Genomic DNA, 16265 nt, shown 5'->3' with positions numbered 1-16265 from the left:
AAACAAATGGCGCCTTAAGTGAGTGTTTGAATTTGAAGAGAATGCATTACACCTCTTGAGGTTTTATTGACTTTGGCACTTTTTACAGTATTAAAACCTAAACTAATGGGCATACATTGCAGGAGGTCTTCCACAATGTTTGTATTATTTAGGAATGTTTTGCACCGAAATGAAGAGTTAAGAGGGATATTCCACAAATCAGACGAACATTATTGTCTCAATCATCCCTAAAAATTAAATAACTTGTAATGATTTCATACATTTCTATTTCTACGGGCTAATGTTAAATTAAAAAAATTACGAAATAGTCCAAAAATTACACACTAATGAAGGCGTTAATGGAAAAGTTAGAAACTCATATTAAGTTGAGATCGAGTTTTTATGACAATTATAGGTCAAGAATTACATTAAGGGCATCTTTAATAGTGATTTTGAAAATTGATTTTTTGACCGTTAGGGGAAAAATGGAGGCTATATGTGAAAGAAAAAAAGTCAAAAATTACGACTGAAATAGTAAAATAACGGTCAAAAAATCAATTTTTTAGATGAAAAATCACTCCCAAACGAAGCTTAAATTTGAGAAAAAAATTAGAACCATTAATTCTCGATAAGAGAAGCTTCAACCCTATATGAAGGCCGTGAGTAGTAGTAAAGTGCTGATTTGATTTTGATTGAATGCTGGTCGAGATATGAGCGAAGAGAACATTCGAGTAAACGAGAGTTGAACCTATAAATTTTGCAATATGTTAAACCTAGCCAATTATAACAAGTAGCTTTATGCTGATAATCATCCATGCCTTAAAAGATTCAAGCAATACTTTTAGCCCATGAAATATAGAGACGTAAACATACATTAAACTTGAAGGTATGAAAAGAAGAAATTTTGATGACTTTGTTCCAAAATTGGCTCAAGGACCAGTAACTAAGAAAGATGCATATGGCGTAGCAATCCTGAGAAATTTTCAGGAAAAATATTGTTACAAACATTCTAGCAATCTTGACGTTCATCCACTGATTCAAGCACCCCCAATCGCCAGCTGAAAGTTGATATATTCCCTGATAACTCCTTTGGATCATTCATCTTCAAGAATCCGAAACATTCTGAAGCATCACTGCTGCTGGCCTGCAAAATGTGGTTCATTCATATAAGCCATATACATTAAGGACTTCTATTTCATCAAAAAGAACTTCCTACATTGTAGACAATTTGTTTATCAATAATGAGTACAAACGACTTCTTAATAGTGAAAACCCATCCTGATCAACAGAAGGCCTTTTTTATTACTGTCTACACTAAGAGCAGAAATTTCTGAAGGTATCTCCGTATTACAAGGTCCATCAAACTAAACCCATAATTACTCTCGTCCATGAAGAGCTAGCTGGTCTTCCTAGCATCTTTTGAGAAGGCCCATTTAGAGGAGAGAACATGGACATCATGATATGAACAATTGAACGCAATATTCCATACACTACCCATGGTTTTGTAAGGTTCGACAAAATCCTGAACAAACCAGGTTTTTACAGGTTCCTCAAGCGAAAAGGACAAGAAATAGAAAGCAAACCAGTAAAACATTTCACAAGCTGCAACTTAAATCCATCTTCGCTTCCAATCTTCGACCAATGTCCACAAGTCTATTCTTACTCGTAAAAAATAACAAGAAGCAAAACATACATAATTTGGGAGCCAAAAAAAAAGGAAAATGGTTGAGGAGAACTTTTTAGACTTGGATTAAACTTATTTTGATTGGGAAAAAATAAATAAAAATTTGGATGTCATGGACGAGGTATTATATTTCACATCTTCCAAAGCTAGGCTACTGAAAAAAAAAAAAAAAAAAAAAAATCCTTTTCCATATGACAAATGTCAAATTGATACAACTTCTCAACATCCCAGAGCAGATAAATCGTAGGAATTGCAAAGTACTAAAAAAATCTTATTATAAAAAATGAAGACATAGCAAACAGGCACATTTCTCTTCTCCAACAACATAAGCAATCAGTAACTAAGACCCAATTAGCTAAAGTACGTCCAATAACTGAGCTCCCAAATATGGTAAGCCAGTGGCATTCTTCCAACTTGAGATTTCATCCAATATTCCATTTTTCCTTTTTCTTTCGTTCGCATTTTATTTTATTTTTTGGTGAGCCAACATAATCTCAGCTTTATGCCACCATTTTAAAACTCCGGGCTCAATCTCCTTCCTACGGCATAGCAACAGAAGATAAAACAAACTCTAAAAGCCGATGAGACATCCCGCGATTCAAAGTACAATGAATCGTTCACCAATTACTTCATCGTTCTTTAATTTTCTGGCAATTCAAAGTTGTGGCAAAAGCTACACGATTTCTTTAGATCCAACACTCCTAATAATTGAGTCCATCCAATCTCTTCTCGAAACCCATAATTCTTAATCACACAACATCCCAATAGAGAAAACCCTACAATTCATGAGGATTGCTTACAGCATTCGAGTGTAGCACAAAAGTCTTCTTTCTCTAGTTTTCTAGCCATTTGAATTGATGCAAAAACAACACAATTTCTTTGGATCAATGTTGCTAATCTTCAAGCTCATCCAATCTCTTCTCAAAACCCATAATTCTCACACTCAACGTTCCAACAGAAAAAAACCTACATTTAATGATAATTGCTTGCAGCAGCCAGGTAGAGCACAAAAGTTATCTTTTTCATCACTTTATTGCTCCAACTTCCACTCATTCGTGTTCATCTTATTCATTATAATCCCAAAATTCCCACATCGTTTCAGCCTCCAAAACTGATTAAATCAGCCCCTCAAATTTCAATTTTAATCAGTCCAGATTGACATTGCCATTAACTTTGCAATACTGTGAACTCACAGTCATATTTGTCCTAAATCATGTTTTTATTCAGCTTTTACAAATACTGTACACTTGCTTTTCTTTGCTCTTCTTTGGGCAACTACCAGGAGTGAAAATATTAGCTTTTGTAAGGCTGCTTATCCAGTCCCTCAATGTCAAAAAATGAGGCGTTCCAAAATTAGGCATCAGTCACTTCAGCTGGCATTGCACCAACTCAATAAAATTTCAGCCCAACTAATTTTTAGGCTATACAACTGACATTGGGGCTAAGCATAAAGGCATTATTTTTTCCATTTTCACTTGATTTTTTATGTCAGTTTTGGTTTACTTATTCTAATCACTAATCAGCATATATAGATAAAATAAAATTTCCAACTGTTCCAATAATGCGTTCGGTAAATACTCGGATGGAATATAACTTCTATAAGCTTTAAACGAAACATGGCACTAGTGTAAAATGCTAAAGGGACATAAAAATGGTCATTCAGATAATATGCAAACAGGCAAAGCAATTAAGAGTCGAATAAGTTATTCATAATGATCACCTAGAAAGCAGTCGGTTCTGTCTGTATTCAGACAGTACACTTGAGAAGAATTTGGTTCGCATTTTTAGATCTAGAAATTTACTCATCTTTCTTAAAAGAACTGAAAATATCCAATGTTCAGTTTAGTAAGCACAATCGAGAACCTGAGATTTCAAGTGCTTTGTCAGTCGTTAAACGGGAGATTAGGGCCTCTACTTTTGATTAGATTAATAAAGAGTAATCACTCTATCAGCTACTGGCATACTCCTCCAAATCTCACTCAAAAGCTGCAGAAATAAAATCCTGTTCTAACAAATGTAGAAAGATTGTCCACCCGAAGTTGGCAATAAATAATTGGAGAAAAATAATCAATTCAAAGATCTAAGATTCTGAACTTGCTACAACATATAGTGAAGAAGGCACCCTAGAGCATATTTCAGTTATATAATAAAATTTTACAAAACATGGTCATGAAATTTCCGGTTATAGATAATATATATCATCAAAGTGCATTTGGCTCATATCATCAACAACAACAACAACATCAACAACAACAACAAAAATAAATAAAAAATAAAAAAAGCACCATGTACAATCTTAAAACCAAAGAAGAAATTATGCCTTAAAACACTAGGTAAATTTCACTTACATACCCTGGTGTTCGCCTCTCAATCTTTCGGTCAAATTTGTCAAAGTACCACAGAGTCGTGCTTCAGCAACTAATGAACTAACCACTTCCTCTAAAGATCTCAACTCATCATGAAACTCTGAATGCAAAACCAAAGAAGAGAAATGCTTGTCTACAACCAATCCAAGACATTTCACAACGCTTTCAAAAGTTGGAACCCATTCGCACGCCTTCAACCCCAACATGGATGATGCTTTAGGACAAGGAGCCACTTGAGGGAATTTCTCATATTTCCTCAGCCACTTCCCTAAATAATTAATCAAAGCCATCATCTCCTCACCATTCAACTTACTAACACAAGCTGAAAAGATCACCTCATCGAGATCTAGTGATGCAAGCAAATAATGCAAGCACAATTCCGACACTGTGAATTCATCATGCGCCACCATGAGCAAAAACGACGCTTCCCTCGCCAAGCTGTTTTGTTTCCCACCAAGTCCCCTATCACCCACCTTCTCGATGGCTAACAATGCTTGGTTCTCCCACTCCTTCCTCACGCTAACTAGACTCTCATATCCATCCCGAGGCGGTAATAGAAAATACTTCAAAATGCACATCAAATCATATGTCTGGAGATCAGATAAATGCTTCACACACAAAACAACTAAATCCGACCTCCGTTTTTCTATCAAATTGTGAACCAAATTGGATATACACAAATGTTCAACATTCCCATTAATTATCAAACTCTTCAAAGTATCCCAAACCTCCAAAGTAACACAAGCCTCTAAAATTAAGCTCTTCACATCCCTGCCCATGAAAAACCCTAACCTGTCAACCAACTTGAGAGGATACCCTTCGTCTGACTTATCAACACCTACGGAAATTCCAACTTTCTCCCCAACTTTCTCCAAGTAAGAAGTAAACATACCCAAGAATTCGTCTTTACTAAACGTGTTGGTGTTTTTCAACTTTCTTTTCAACTTCTTGAAAAATCTTTGCCCTGTTTCGATCATTTCAGCATCCGTTTGCGATATTTCCCATCCTGTAACCCGTTTAATTGGGTTTTCCTCTTTCAGTTCATCGGTTTCAGGCTTTAGTTTGAGGAGAATAGGGTCCGGATTGAACACAATCGGGTAGTTGGAATCTGGGTCCGGGTGGGTTGGGGCAGTTGATGAAGCTTTAATAATTACTTCCAGCAAAGACATTATGGTGGCTGTGGAGCCTCTACGTCGGAAGCGTAAGCGGCGCAGGAAAGACGAGGTGAAGTCCAAAGGATGGAGCTGGTGAGTTCAATTTGGCGCCTGCCTGAGTCGCTCGTAATTAGGTGTTTTATGTGAATTGGGCCAAGCCAACATATTTTCGGGCCCATAAATAGTTGATGGTTTTAGCATTCTTTTCTCAACTTTCTAAATTAATAACCGTTCTTCTTTTGAGTTTTATCGGTGAAAGATGTTACTTTCTTAAAGTAAGCCCATGGTACAAATTAAAAATTTTAATTTTAATTTTAATTTAAGTTAAAGTTAGCAATTTATTTTATGAATTTCACAACTTTTCAACCACGTATTTTATTAACTTCTATCAAAATCTAATTTTAATCTCAACCAAATAGGAATTGAATTATTACTTTTTCTTTTTTTTCTTTTTCTTTTTTGAAGCCACACCACTCCCAGTATGATTATTTGATTTTTAATAATACTGAGGAATGTTATGCAGTTTTGAGCATACGCAACATCGCCAACACTCCATCGGTTGGATGCATTCTCTTTTAGTTGAAATTAGAGATTAACATGTCAAAAATATTTTATATAGGTGAGCACCTGTCCACTTTACGAGTTTAGTAGAATTTTTGTCACAATTAAGGTATAAAGAAAACCAAATCTAAGACTATATCTAAGACTATCTTATATAAAATTTAGAGAAGATTTCATCTAGAAAGCAATAACAAGTAGGATTGAAGCATCATGGACGGGTGGTTGCGATGGCCACAATGTCATCTTTAGGAGCTTGTTTGAGAGTGATTTTGAGAATTGATTTTTTGACCGTTAGAAGAAAAGTGGGGCCCACCTGTGATAGAAGAAGTTAAATATGACGGCTAGAATAGTGAAATAACGGTCAAAAAATCAATTTTTTTGGTAAAAAAATCAGACCCAAACAGGCCCTAGATCTAAGCAATACATGCTTACAGTAGTCCCAAAATCATTACTATACGATAGCCATCAGGTCAACCTACGACATCTTTGATTGATGGAAATCAATGGACACACATCAAGCTAGCGGCAAAAAATAATAATAATAATTAAAAAAAGATGAGAAATGAAATATTGGATAAGGAAAGAAAAAAATGAAGACCCAAACAGGCCCTAGATCTAAGCAATACATGCTTACAGTAGTCCCAAAATCATTACTATACGATAGCCATCAGGTCAACCTACGACATCTTTGATTGATGGAAATCAATGGACACACATCAAGCTAGCGGCAAAAAATAATAATAATAATTAAAAAAAGATGAGAAATGAAATATTGGATAAGGAAAGAAAAAAATGAAGCTACCTCGCATAGCTACCACGGAGAAAGTAAAAAGTATGGAAATTTAAAAACTAATAGAAACTTTAAGTATTGAAGGAAATTGAGTTTGTCGGTTGTCAATTTATTATACCTGATTGTATGAAGAAAATAATCGTCAGAATTTTTTCAAATTATTTTTGTCTTTTATTTATCACTTATTCGATTTTTTATTTATTTAAAATAATGTAAATTTTTCTTCATAACAAAATTTTGAATTCTTAGGTCGTGATTAAGAACGAGTACACTGATCAGTAAAAGGTTGAGGTTCAATTTGTGAAAAATTAAAGGTTAGGGACAAAGTTGAAACATGAGAATAGTTGAGGATGATGTACGTAATTTACCCTTCCATTTATAACGCATTCCATCAGGTACGTATCCAAGTGGATTACCAAAAAGACAGTGGAGACTGCCAATGACGTGACAGACGCCAACCCAATCTATACATACACTATACGTACATAAATCCAACAATATACAACAATTCCTCCAATTCACGAGCTCCACACCCTCAACCTAGCTAAAGCCCTTCTCTTTCAGCCTCCTCAAAGGTAACGTAAATATCCATGTAAACCTGCATATATGTATGTATGTTTTGCTCAATTAGAATGATTTAGAGTAGATCTCGATTGGGGAAAGAGTTACCCTGAATCTTGATTCTTACAGACGAACCCTTTAATTACTGTTGCCTTTTTTTTATTTTTTGTTTATTATTATTATTATTATTTTTGGGTTTATCTAGTTGATGATAAATATTCTGTCCCTTCTGAGCATTTATGAAAAGCAAGAGTCATAAATTGCTAAATTCAGCTGAATTGTAGGATTATTAGATGATGTTTTTATTTAGATTGTTTTAACTGTCCATATTCTGAAAATGGGTAACCCTAATTTTTGGTTTTTAAATAACTTTTTTTCTCCGTTTGGGAAAATTCAGTTTAGATTGGTTTTTCTGTCACTGTCAATTATTGTGTTGTGTATCTGAGCGGCATGATTGCATATCGAACTTATTTAGATTGCTGATAAAAGGTTGTTGGAATGAATTTATGATGTTTCTCTCCCTTGCTGTTTTTAAATTAAATACTTATGATTATTTTTGCTGCTGTGGTTAATGGGTCTGATATTTGGATAAGTAGGATGTCGACTCCATCTAGGAAGAGACTTATGAGGGATTTCAAGAGGTTGCAGCAGGATCCTCCTGCAGGTATTAGCGGTGCCCCTCAAGACAACAATATTATGTTTTGGAATGCTGTTATATTTGGGTGAGCTTGAAAATTCCATGTTCATTAATGTCAAATTGCCTGTTCGTAATTCATTGTTTTTATATGTTCACTTATTTTTCTATATTCTTTGTATTTTCATTTCTTAAATATCTCTGCATAACCTATTATGTGGTTTCTTTTGTGGTGTGCATTTGCAGTCCTGATGATACACCTTGGGATGGAGGTGAGTCCTTCTCCTTCTAGGACTATGCTCATCTCTTATATATTATGTTCACTTCTTTTGCTATTTTATTCGTATAGCTTCACAGTAATTTCGTTGTCCTTTTTGTTTATTATTTGAAGCATGCTATCCATTCATTCCCTTATACCTTTTACTTGATAGATAGTCCTCGTGCAACATAAACTAGATGATGCCACTATTTACTGTCTCTTGTATTTCCAAGATAAAAATCATTTGGAAGACTTAACAATTGCTCATTGCTCATTCCCCTAAATGAATTCTATTGGTCCTAAAATCTTCACCAGAAGATACAGAATGAAACACTTAATAAGGAAAATACTTTTCGGTTGTATGCTTAAACTCGATGCAAAACCCATTCTGGACATGTTCATACTAAAAGGGCCTTTTTATTTCACAAGTCACTGTCCATGCATTGACTGGGTGATCGTCTCCTGTTTTTTACTTGACCACTCACGTGAAGTTTTACCGTGTAATTACAAATTATAAAGAAAAGGAAAGTGGTTCTGAGCTGCTTTGCGTGAATTTAGACAGTTCGGTCCTATCTTTATATTGTGTACGTGTGGTAAAGCCATTTAGCTGTAAATGTATACAAGTTCATATACTCTCATGCGCATATTATGTTTATGCCAGGCTGTGAATCATACTCAGAAATATTTGATATCTCATGCCTAACATGGAAGAAGTGGAAAGTATTTGCTGCAACAATAAGATATTCTTAATCTTTTGAAATCTGATATTTGCTTTTGTTGATTAAAGCAGCAATTATTTTATTTTATTTTTATAATGTTGTTGCAACCCAAATGTCATAAAATGTGTTTCGAGTGTGTCAGGTACGTTCAAGTTAACACTTCAATTCACTGAAGATTACCCAAACAAGCCTCCAATAGTGCGATTTGTTTCACGGATGTTCCATCCCAATAGTAAGATCCATATACTGTAATTTTCTATCTTTAAAACTTAGTTTAAAGTATTAAAGTAAACCATAGCTTAATGTGACCTTTTACCTTCCAATTTCTGAAGAGTTGCACAGACAGAAAGATGTGTAGCTTAATGTGATCTTTGACTTGGAATTTTATCTTTGAGCAGTTTATGCAGACGGAAGTATATGTTTGGATATTCTTCAAAATCAGTGGAGTCCAATATATGATGTTGCGGCTATTCTTACTTCTATCCAGGTACGTAGTTATGGTTGACTTTTGCATGTGATGTTACTGCTTCAAGGGATTTGCACTGCCAAATAAGATGTTAATTTAGCTACCTTCCTTAGAGATGGCATTTTTTTATTGATTAGAACTGCAGATGGAGTGTGCATTATGGTGCTTTATTTTTTAACATTAAAGTACATATGATTTACTGATTCAAGAACATGTTATTGCTGAGGTGTTGCATTTTCCTTAATGTAAACAACAGGTGCTGGTTGCATTAAATTTATGTGTGGTAAACCTAGTGTATGCTTTAAAATAGATGCTCAAGTCCCATCTTCTTCACTAGTTAAAATAGATCTCTCTTCGTGGCATACTTATTCAGGGAAAAACTGAAGAGACTATTATCATTTCATACTTGACATGTCAGAATATTACAATATGTATTGAGAATCATTGGATTTGGTAGTAAGGATTATTATTCCACCACCTCTTTTTTATAAACATCCCAATTCGCATTGTCAGATAAATTCCCAAAACTATGTTTGACCAACAACTTTATTCTTGATAAAGGTATCAACCCGAGGTGAGGGTGCTGCTTGTTGTTTCCCTTTTACTTTGTAAAATATGACATGCCTTAAAAATCTTAAGAGGCATAAAATATTGTGGGTCTTAGTTACACATTGGCTTGAAATCTGCAATGGAGAGGCTCATCTAAAAATTTTCGTTTTAATTTTTACTTGGATCTGTTCGTTGTTAATTCAATCGTTTTAGTTGGAAAATTCAGTTTTTCATGCATGCATTTACTGTTGGTTGACCCATCAAGGATGCCAAACTTTATTTGTAGTAAAACTATTAATCTATATTCCTTCCATATTCTTCTGGAATTAGTAGACCTACTTGAATTGATGTGGCCTTTATAAGGTGTGAGTGATTTGAGTTTATTTGTTGTTCTGTGACGATAACAGGCGCTGTCCTCAATTCTTGTTTCTTTTTTCAAATGTTGAGGAACTTTGGGAATTGGTCCTGAACAGTCAAAGGCAGGAATTCTTGAATTTTATATACCTTCTCAAAATTCCAATACATCGATGATTTTTTTTCCCCAAATTCTGTGTTATTTTGTTTAATATGACTTGATGTCTGTGATTGAATTCTGCAATGCTTTGGAACTACTCTTGTGTTTCTAATTTTGCAATTTTTATTCAACTAATATTACAATATGATGGCAAATTTTTTCTGCTGTACTGTGGCAAATCTTATTACTACACCTGCCAAGTCTTGAGTATGGTTGGTTTCAATGTGCTTTCTCCATCTCAAGTTGAACACGCCAGTTTAGTCTTGCAAAACTATATTGGATAGAGCTGCCATTTTTGCCTCTTGATGTGTATAGAAAGTGAATGTGGATTTGTCTCCATGTACACAACGAGATAAGAGTGAGATGTGTTTGAAAAAATCAATTTAACTGAGTCCACGTAAGGGAGCTGTGCATCTTCAACCATCTTTTATTTGATCAAGAATTTTCTCTTGCACCTAGCCATGCATATGGAATAAGTTCCCTTGATACAACCAGGGTTATTTTCTTTCAAGTTATTTACATAAAAGTGCAGCTCACGAAACTGAATTACCGTTGTGTAAAGTGTATATTTGCACCCTAAAGTCTCAATGATAATAGAATGTAGACGTCGAAGGAAGAAATTCATCCACACCTTTACTGACTGATTAGCAGAAGATACGAAACATCTCCTTTTGTTTTCTTGCATAGAGGATCCATATTTGGATGCTGTATTGTTAAGGGAAAAACTAACCACTACTGGAAGATATAAACAGGAGGATTGTTGAGTATGATTCTAATATTCCTTTGTCAGGATAAACTTTTCATTACTTCTTTGCCAACTACGTATTACAATTCAATGTTGCTTCATTTCAACCGTTGTTGATCAGTTATTTCATATATTTGTAAAGATTTTCTCTTAATCTTAGAGCTCTTGCTTTCTGTGAAAGGTTGTCTTGCGTATCCTTGTGGCTCACTAAGATTTATTAATCGTTATATAACAACATTTTGGGGTTCTAACTAATTGCATTCTTTTCATTATTATTGCAGTCTCTGTTATGTGATCCGAACCCTAACTCCCCTGCAAATTCTGAAGCTGCCCGGATGTTCAGTGAGAACAAGCGAGAATATAACCGCAGGGTTAGGGAAATTGTGGAGCAGAGCTGGACGGCTGATTGACCCTTGATGCGCGGCGACTGTGATTGGATCCATGCAATAGTTTGAAAACCTACTTATAAGTAAAATGTACCACTTGAGCAAACTTTTCAATTGGGACACAGTTTTCAAGTCCGGTCATGTATAAGTCGTTGAGTTGTGTCTTGTCATGCATATTAGAATGTTATGTATTGATTTTCCTTGGAATTGGAATGGACTTGCTCTCGGAATCTATGTTACTTAGCAACGTGCTTTATTACTATCATTTCTCTATCTTTTGTGGCTCATAAATTGTGTAGCAATTAGTTAGATAATCAGTACTTGAAGAACTCGAGTGAAAAAAATCCATCATTTTTTTTTTTTTTGATAACCCAGGTGTCCCAGCTTAGCCGGACTAAATCCTGGACCTCTAGCCCCCGGCCCCTCAGTGACTAGTGGAAGTAAATCACAGGTTGTGCCCTTGTTGGTTCCCAGGTTCCCACATGGCTTTTACTCCTTCCCCAAAGGGACCCTCCTCCATGATTATTACATCACCAAGCTGCTCCAACTTTTCCTCTGGTTATTACATCACTTGGCTGCTCCAACCAGGAATCGAATTCCCCACACTTGGTTCCAGAGTCCCCCAATGTGATTGTTCCGCCAACTTGGATGTGCCCTGGAGGGCGAAAAAAATCCATCATTCTACTTATAGATATTGTTGTCAAGAAATATTTCATTTATTTGCAGTTGAGTCATTGTGAAACCATTATGAATGTCGAATCGGCCCTTGTGACACCCCTGCCCTACCAAATGTAGAGCCGAGCTAGAGTCGACCATTTTTCAAGATTGGGCCAAACTGGGCCAGTTCGTATTTTATTTTATTTTTAGGAAAAATCAGGTTTTTAAATCAGTAATAACAATGTATTATATACAAAAATAATGTATAATAAAGCCTCGTTTGGAAGTGATTTTGAGAATTGATTTTGTAATCATTAGGAGAAAGGTGAGGACCATCTGTGAGAGAAGAAGTCAAACTTTACGGTTGAAATAGTAAAATAACGATCAAAAAATTAATTTTTTTTTTTTTAGGTGAAAAATCACTCCTAAACAAGTTCCAAGTCATAGATAAAACTGAGAAACTTTTAAGAGCCATAGATAAACCCTACAAATCAAACCACATTGTTGACAAATCACTCTTCCGGTAAAAGTTGTACGAAAAGGGAAAAGAAAACAAGTAAAAGTAAATCCAGTTCCCAATGCAAGCATAGGCAGGTCGATTCAATGATGAATGCATCCATGAGCATCTTTCGTGCCAGTAGGTCAAGCGTTTGATGTCGTTGTCTTCTTAAAATCAATTTTGTCGACCTTAACCTCTCCATCAATGAGTTCGTAGACATATACAACAACACGCAGACCATCAATGTCCATGAGAACAAAGCTCGGGTTGACATCATAGGTGATGCTACTGTAGGAACCTGTTGCCGACCCTGGATTTATAACAACTCCGGCCTCATGTTTGTATGCAGTAAACTGATGGGTATGACCGGTCACAAGAATGTCTACGTCCAGCTGCCTCTGGAGCATGGCCAGTGAGTCCAGGTCCCCCCATGGAATAACCTTCAGAAAAGTAAATAAAGAATCAGTATTTTACTTTCTTGTGAGAACTGTTCCATTTTTTATGGTTTTCTTTCTCTCGATCATTCCAGAAATGTTTTGATCAAGAGTGTGGGACAACTAGTCTAAAGAATAGCAGTTAAGGAGGCGAATGGAAGCTTCTTGACTTTGTGTATGATTTGAGAAGAGGTACTACTATGTATTGTCACTTGTTCAAGCAATGATCAAGTAAGCAGTCCAACGTAGGCCACAGTTCAACTACGGCGTCAAAAAAGGCCAACAGTTCTTATCTGATGATCGAGAAAAACAAATAACAATCCTAAACTCCAAATAGGACAAAGTATCGCTAGAAATGAAATCACACCTGATGACCATGGCACACTCCAAGCTTAAACTGACCAATAGTAAGGGTCTTTGTTTCTGGATAACGTGTCTCCTCATCATATTCACCTCGAGCAATATGCAAGTCTGGGCAAACAGTCTTCAAGTAGTCATGAACCTCCTGCAAGTATAATCACATAGTTGAAGTCATTCCATACTTAACATGTTTGCCTTTTTCCTCATCAGTGAATCAGATGTACATACAGAATAATGTATCCCTTGAGATTTGGAATAATGAGAATCCTACTAAAGAGAGCTGTGATTGTAACTCATAATGCCAAAATTATTTGATCAAACATGTTGATTAGAGAAGACAGATGCACTGCAAATTTCTATACAAGGAACCCTCTGTTTCAAATTGATTAGTTGCTGCAACACTGTGCAGCAAGGAAGAGCTCCAATACGTTAAAGAATGAAAAATATATGTACACTTTAATTTGTTATTAACAAATTTTGGTGATCAACTCTACAAAGCAGAGGTAAATGTACAGCTAGCAAAGTTTGTTTGAGCCCCCACTGGTACCAAGCTGCATCCACCCTAGTTTAAATGTCAGAATTACTAGCCAATTTTCTTTTTTAATAAAATCCTTATTTTTTCCCCTTCACATCTCCATACTCTCTAAACAAAGATTTTAGGTTAGCAACGTCAAGGCTCATGCCTGAAAGAGTGGAGGTGAATTCACAACATGAACTCGTTAATCAATTGAAATTTAGAAGCTTCACCTCTCAAACAAATCAAAGGCGCGGGTGACAATATAACCAAAAAAATGGTTCATGTTGTTCCTGAGGATAAAACAAAAGCTCAATGATCCAATATTGGCAATCAAAACTTTCTACTTCATTCAAGGCATCAATATAGATATTTTTCACCAATTGTTCGGAGGATGCATGAATATGCAAATCATTTAACCTTCTTCCGTTTCCCAGAATAGTTTTCTACTAATTTTCTCAAATAGATTTCTCTAATTCTGGATTCCAATTGCAAGCTAGGGGTGCCAGGCAATAGACAAGAAATTCAAAAATCCAATTGGAAGCTTATTTACACAATAATAGTCACATAGACTAACAAAATTATAGACCAGTCAAAGTTTGAAAAGTGGACAGCAAAAGCAAGTAAAAATACACCAACTTTCAAGCGCAGAAATATTACCATGAAATGGAAAATAAGCTAGAATGAAGGTTGTAGGCTTGTAGCAGCTAAACATGTGCATGTAAAGACTTAAAACTAATACAATAAGCACATTATAGAACATCCAATCTAACATAGACAGATGAGACAGAAACCTATAATATATCTTTCCTGTTTAATAAGAAAACAAGAGCAAGCTATTAAAGTTCGAGCATGTATAGCAATTCATATTGAACTGTAAATTCCCAGTGCAGATTGTGCGAGAAGTAGCACAACTGTCCAATTAAAAGGATAGAAGAACCTCTCAACAATTAAGCTAATAAAATAAATGTGTTGATATTGTTTTTTCTCTTGTTCATTGATTAAAATCAGTAACCTTCAGTTAAATCAAGGTACTATTAATGCGGACTCTTAAAGTTCTGAAATTCAATTAGTCATAGCCGATACAAATGACTGGGTAAATATTGGATTGCATATTTATAGATCTTCTTGAATAAGATGATTTTACAAAAATTCTCATGAACAATATAATTCCTAAATTATATAATAGATAAAACGATACACTCACTTTGATACATAAGTTTCCAGTGCAGACTATGTGCTGGATCTTGCCTGGAACAAGCATGGACTTGAACTTTGGTGGCAGATCAGACGCCCTGTGGGGTATGTGCAAATCACCTAATGCCAGTACCAGCACCATTTCTAACTCTATGGGAAGCCACTATTCAGTCTTCGTATTTTAAATGTTAAGCAAGCCCAGAATCTGAAAAGCCCCAAAACCAAGCCACAAATTTATAATACAGCTAAAAGTCAATTTAATTATATATCAAGAGGTAATCCATGTTTTATGAATCAGCACTCCAATTTTACGGATTTTAAGAATAACACAGAACCTGAAACCCCCAAATGACGAAATTTATTATTGAAAACAAGCACATTAAAAAAGGCCAACTCTCCGATCCGATTCTGAACTTTAAATATGCATTTGATGCAACAAAAAAATAAATAATTTAAGCCGAGCCACCTGGGGTCTAGTTGGGGCAGTTTCCCCCTCTGGTCAATTTGATCCTGGGTATTTCATCAATTACACTTGAGCGGCGGCCAGGTTTTAAGGAAAGGAGACAACCGCATCAAAAATTCATGAGAAATGTTGTCAAAAAAATCACTGTTTCTATAGGTAGATTACCATCAAGAAACACCACTTTTGGAAAAATAATTAAATTATAAGGAGTTGAGTTGAAAGTAAATCATTCACAACAATCAGATTGAGTGCGATTGCATCATATAAAGCCCGTTTTAACACTAATAAAATCCGATACTACCTTCCAATTTTGGTGATGAAGAAGTTGAGCAGAAATCACTGCACCACAAGACAAATAGGTGCCCAGGTTGATGAATTTTTTTCTTCGCCTCTCCGCCAATTTTATTGAGTAATAATAAAATATATTCTTAAATCAGACAAGTTTAAGAATTTAATTAATTCAAAAATTTAGAATAATGTTTATAATTTTTTTTTATTGTTCCAAAATTGTGGTAATTAAACAATAATGTCGGGGTAATTTTTAGAAAGGCGGGAAAATTGTTCCTATTTTTCACAATGGCCTCTTTAATTAAAAATACTATTTTGCCCTTATTAAAGTTATTTGCAAGATGTATCTTATATCTTTAAGGATTTATCAATCAGGACATATATCTATATTTTTCAATCTTTCAAATACCTCTAAATATTCTTTATATCTTGATAGTTCTTCAAAGATTATAGGTTGACTTTTCTTGGTTATATATTCTCGAACTA

General features: G+C 35.1%; 3 protein-coding genes across 5 annotated transcripts; 1 reads left to right on the top strand and 2 right to left on the bottom strand.

Moving 5' to 3' along the window:
- Window positions 1-774: 774 nt before the first annotated feature.
- On the bottom strand, window positions 775-5321 carry LOC111371316. 2 transcript variants are annotated; one of them, XM_022993226.1, is made up of 2 exons: window positions 4012-5321; window positions 775-1123 (listed from the first exon to the last, which is right to left on the bottom strand). In XM_022993226.1, the coding sequence occupies exons 1-2, from the start codon at window positions 5196-5198 to the stop codon at window positions 1084-1086; spliced, it is 1227 nt and encodes a 408-aa protein (XP_022848994.1). In that variant the 5' UTR covers window positions 5199-5321; the 3' UTR covers window positions 775-1083. The 2 variants fall into 2 exon arrangements, with proteins under 2 accessions (XP_022848994.1, XP_022848995.1); XM_022993227.1 differs by having other exon boundaries at window positions 4016-5320.
- Window positions 5322-6945: 1624 nt separating this feature from the next.
- On the top strand, window positions 6946-11640 carry LOC111371315 (ubiquitin-conjugating enzyme E2 2-like). Its single transcript, XM_022993225.1, has 6 exons — window positions 6946-7109; window positions 7692-7817; window positions 7976-8001; window positions 8850-8939; window positions 9106-9194; window positions 11263-11640. The coding sequence occupies exons 2-6, from the start codon at window positions 7693-7695 to the stop codon at window positions 11389-11391; spliced, it is 459 nt and encodes a 152-aa protein (XP_022848993.1). The 5' UTR covers window positions 6946-7109; window position 7692; the 3' UTR covers window positions 11392-11640.
- An 810-nt stretch (window positions 11641-12450) lies between these two features.
- On the bottom strand, window positions 12451-15936 carry LOC111371314 (vacuolar protein sorting-associated protein 29). 2 transcript variants are annotated; one of them, XM_022993223.1, is made up of 4 exons: window positions 15793-15936; window positions 15039-15233; window positions 13325-13462; window positions 12451-12963 (listed from the first exon to the last, which is right to left on the bottom strand). In XM_022993223.1, exons 2-4 carry the CDS (start codon window positions 15168-15170, stop codon window positions 12667-12669), a joined length of 567 nt encoding a protein of 188 aa, XP_022848991.1. In that variant the 5' UTR covers window positions 15171-15233; window positions 15793-15936; the 3' UTR covers window positions 12451-12666. The 2 variants fall into 2 exon arrangements, with proteins under 2 accessions (XP_022848991.1, XP_022848992.1); XM_022993224.1 differs by having other exon boundaries at window positions 15495-15910.
- Between the last annotated feature and the right edge of the window lie 329 nt (window positions 15937-16265).

Source organism: Olea europaea, chromosome 22, assembly GCF_002742605.1.
Source record: "Olea europaea var. sylvestris chromosome 22, O_europaea_v1, whole genome shotgun sequence".
Classification (NCBI taxonomy): domain Eukaryota; kingdom Viridiplantae; phylum Streptophyta; class Magnoliopsida; order Lamiales; family Oleaceae; genus Olea; species Olea europaea.
The sequence above is the reverse complement of the archived record's forward strand: the minus strand, read 5'-3'. Positions and strand labels throughout refer to the sequence as shown.

Bases quoted from the DNA above. Each gene is read 5' to 3' on its own strand.
- LOC111371316 (XM_022993226.1), bottom strand. From the start codon at position 5,198: ATGTCTTTGCTGGAAGTAATTATTAAAGCTTCATCAACTGCCCCAACC. The intron at 1,124-4,011 runs GTAAGTGAAATT...CACATTTTGCAG, and splicing joins AGAGGCGAACACCAGGGTAT to GCCAGCAGCAGTGATGCTTC.
- LOC111371315 (XM_022993225.1), top strand. From the start codon at position 7,693: ATGTCGACTCCATCTAGGAAGAGACTTATGAGGGATTTCAAGAGGTTG. The intron at 7,818-7,975 runs GTGAGCTTGAAA...GTGCATTTGCAG, and splicing joins TGGAATGCTGTTATATTTGG to TCCTGATGATACACCTTGGG. The intron at 8,940-9,105 runs GTAAGATCCATA...ATCTTTGAGCAG, and splicing joins ACGGATGTTCCATCCCAATA to TTTATGCAGACGGAAGTATA.
- LOC111371314 (XM_022993223.1), bottom strand. From the start codon at position 15,170: ATGGTGCTGGTACTGGCATTAGGTGATTTGCACATACCCCACAGGGCG. The intron at 13,463-15,038 runs GTGAGTGTATCG...TTATACTTGCAG, and splicing joins CTGGAAACTTATGTATCAAA to GAGGTTCATGACTACTTGAA. The intron at 12,964-13,324 runs GTGTGATTTCAT...ACTTTTCTGAAG, and splicing joins GAGTGTGCCATGGTCATCAG to GTTATTCCATGGGGGGACCT.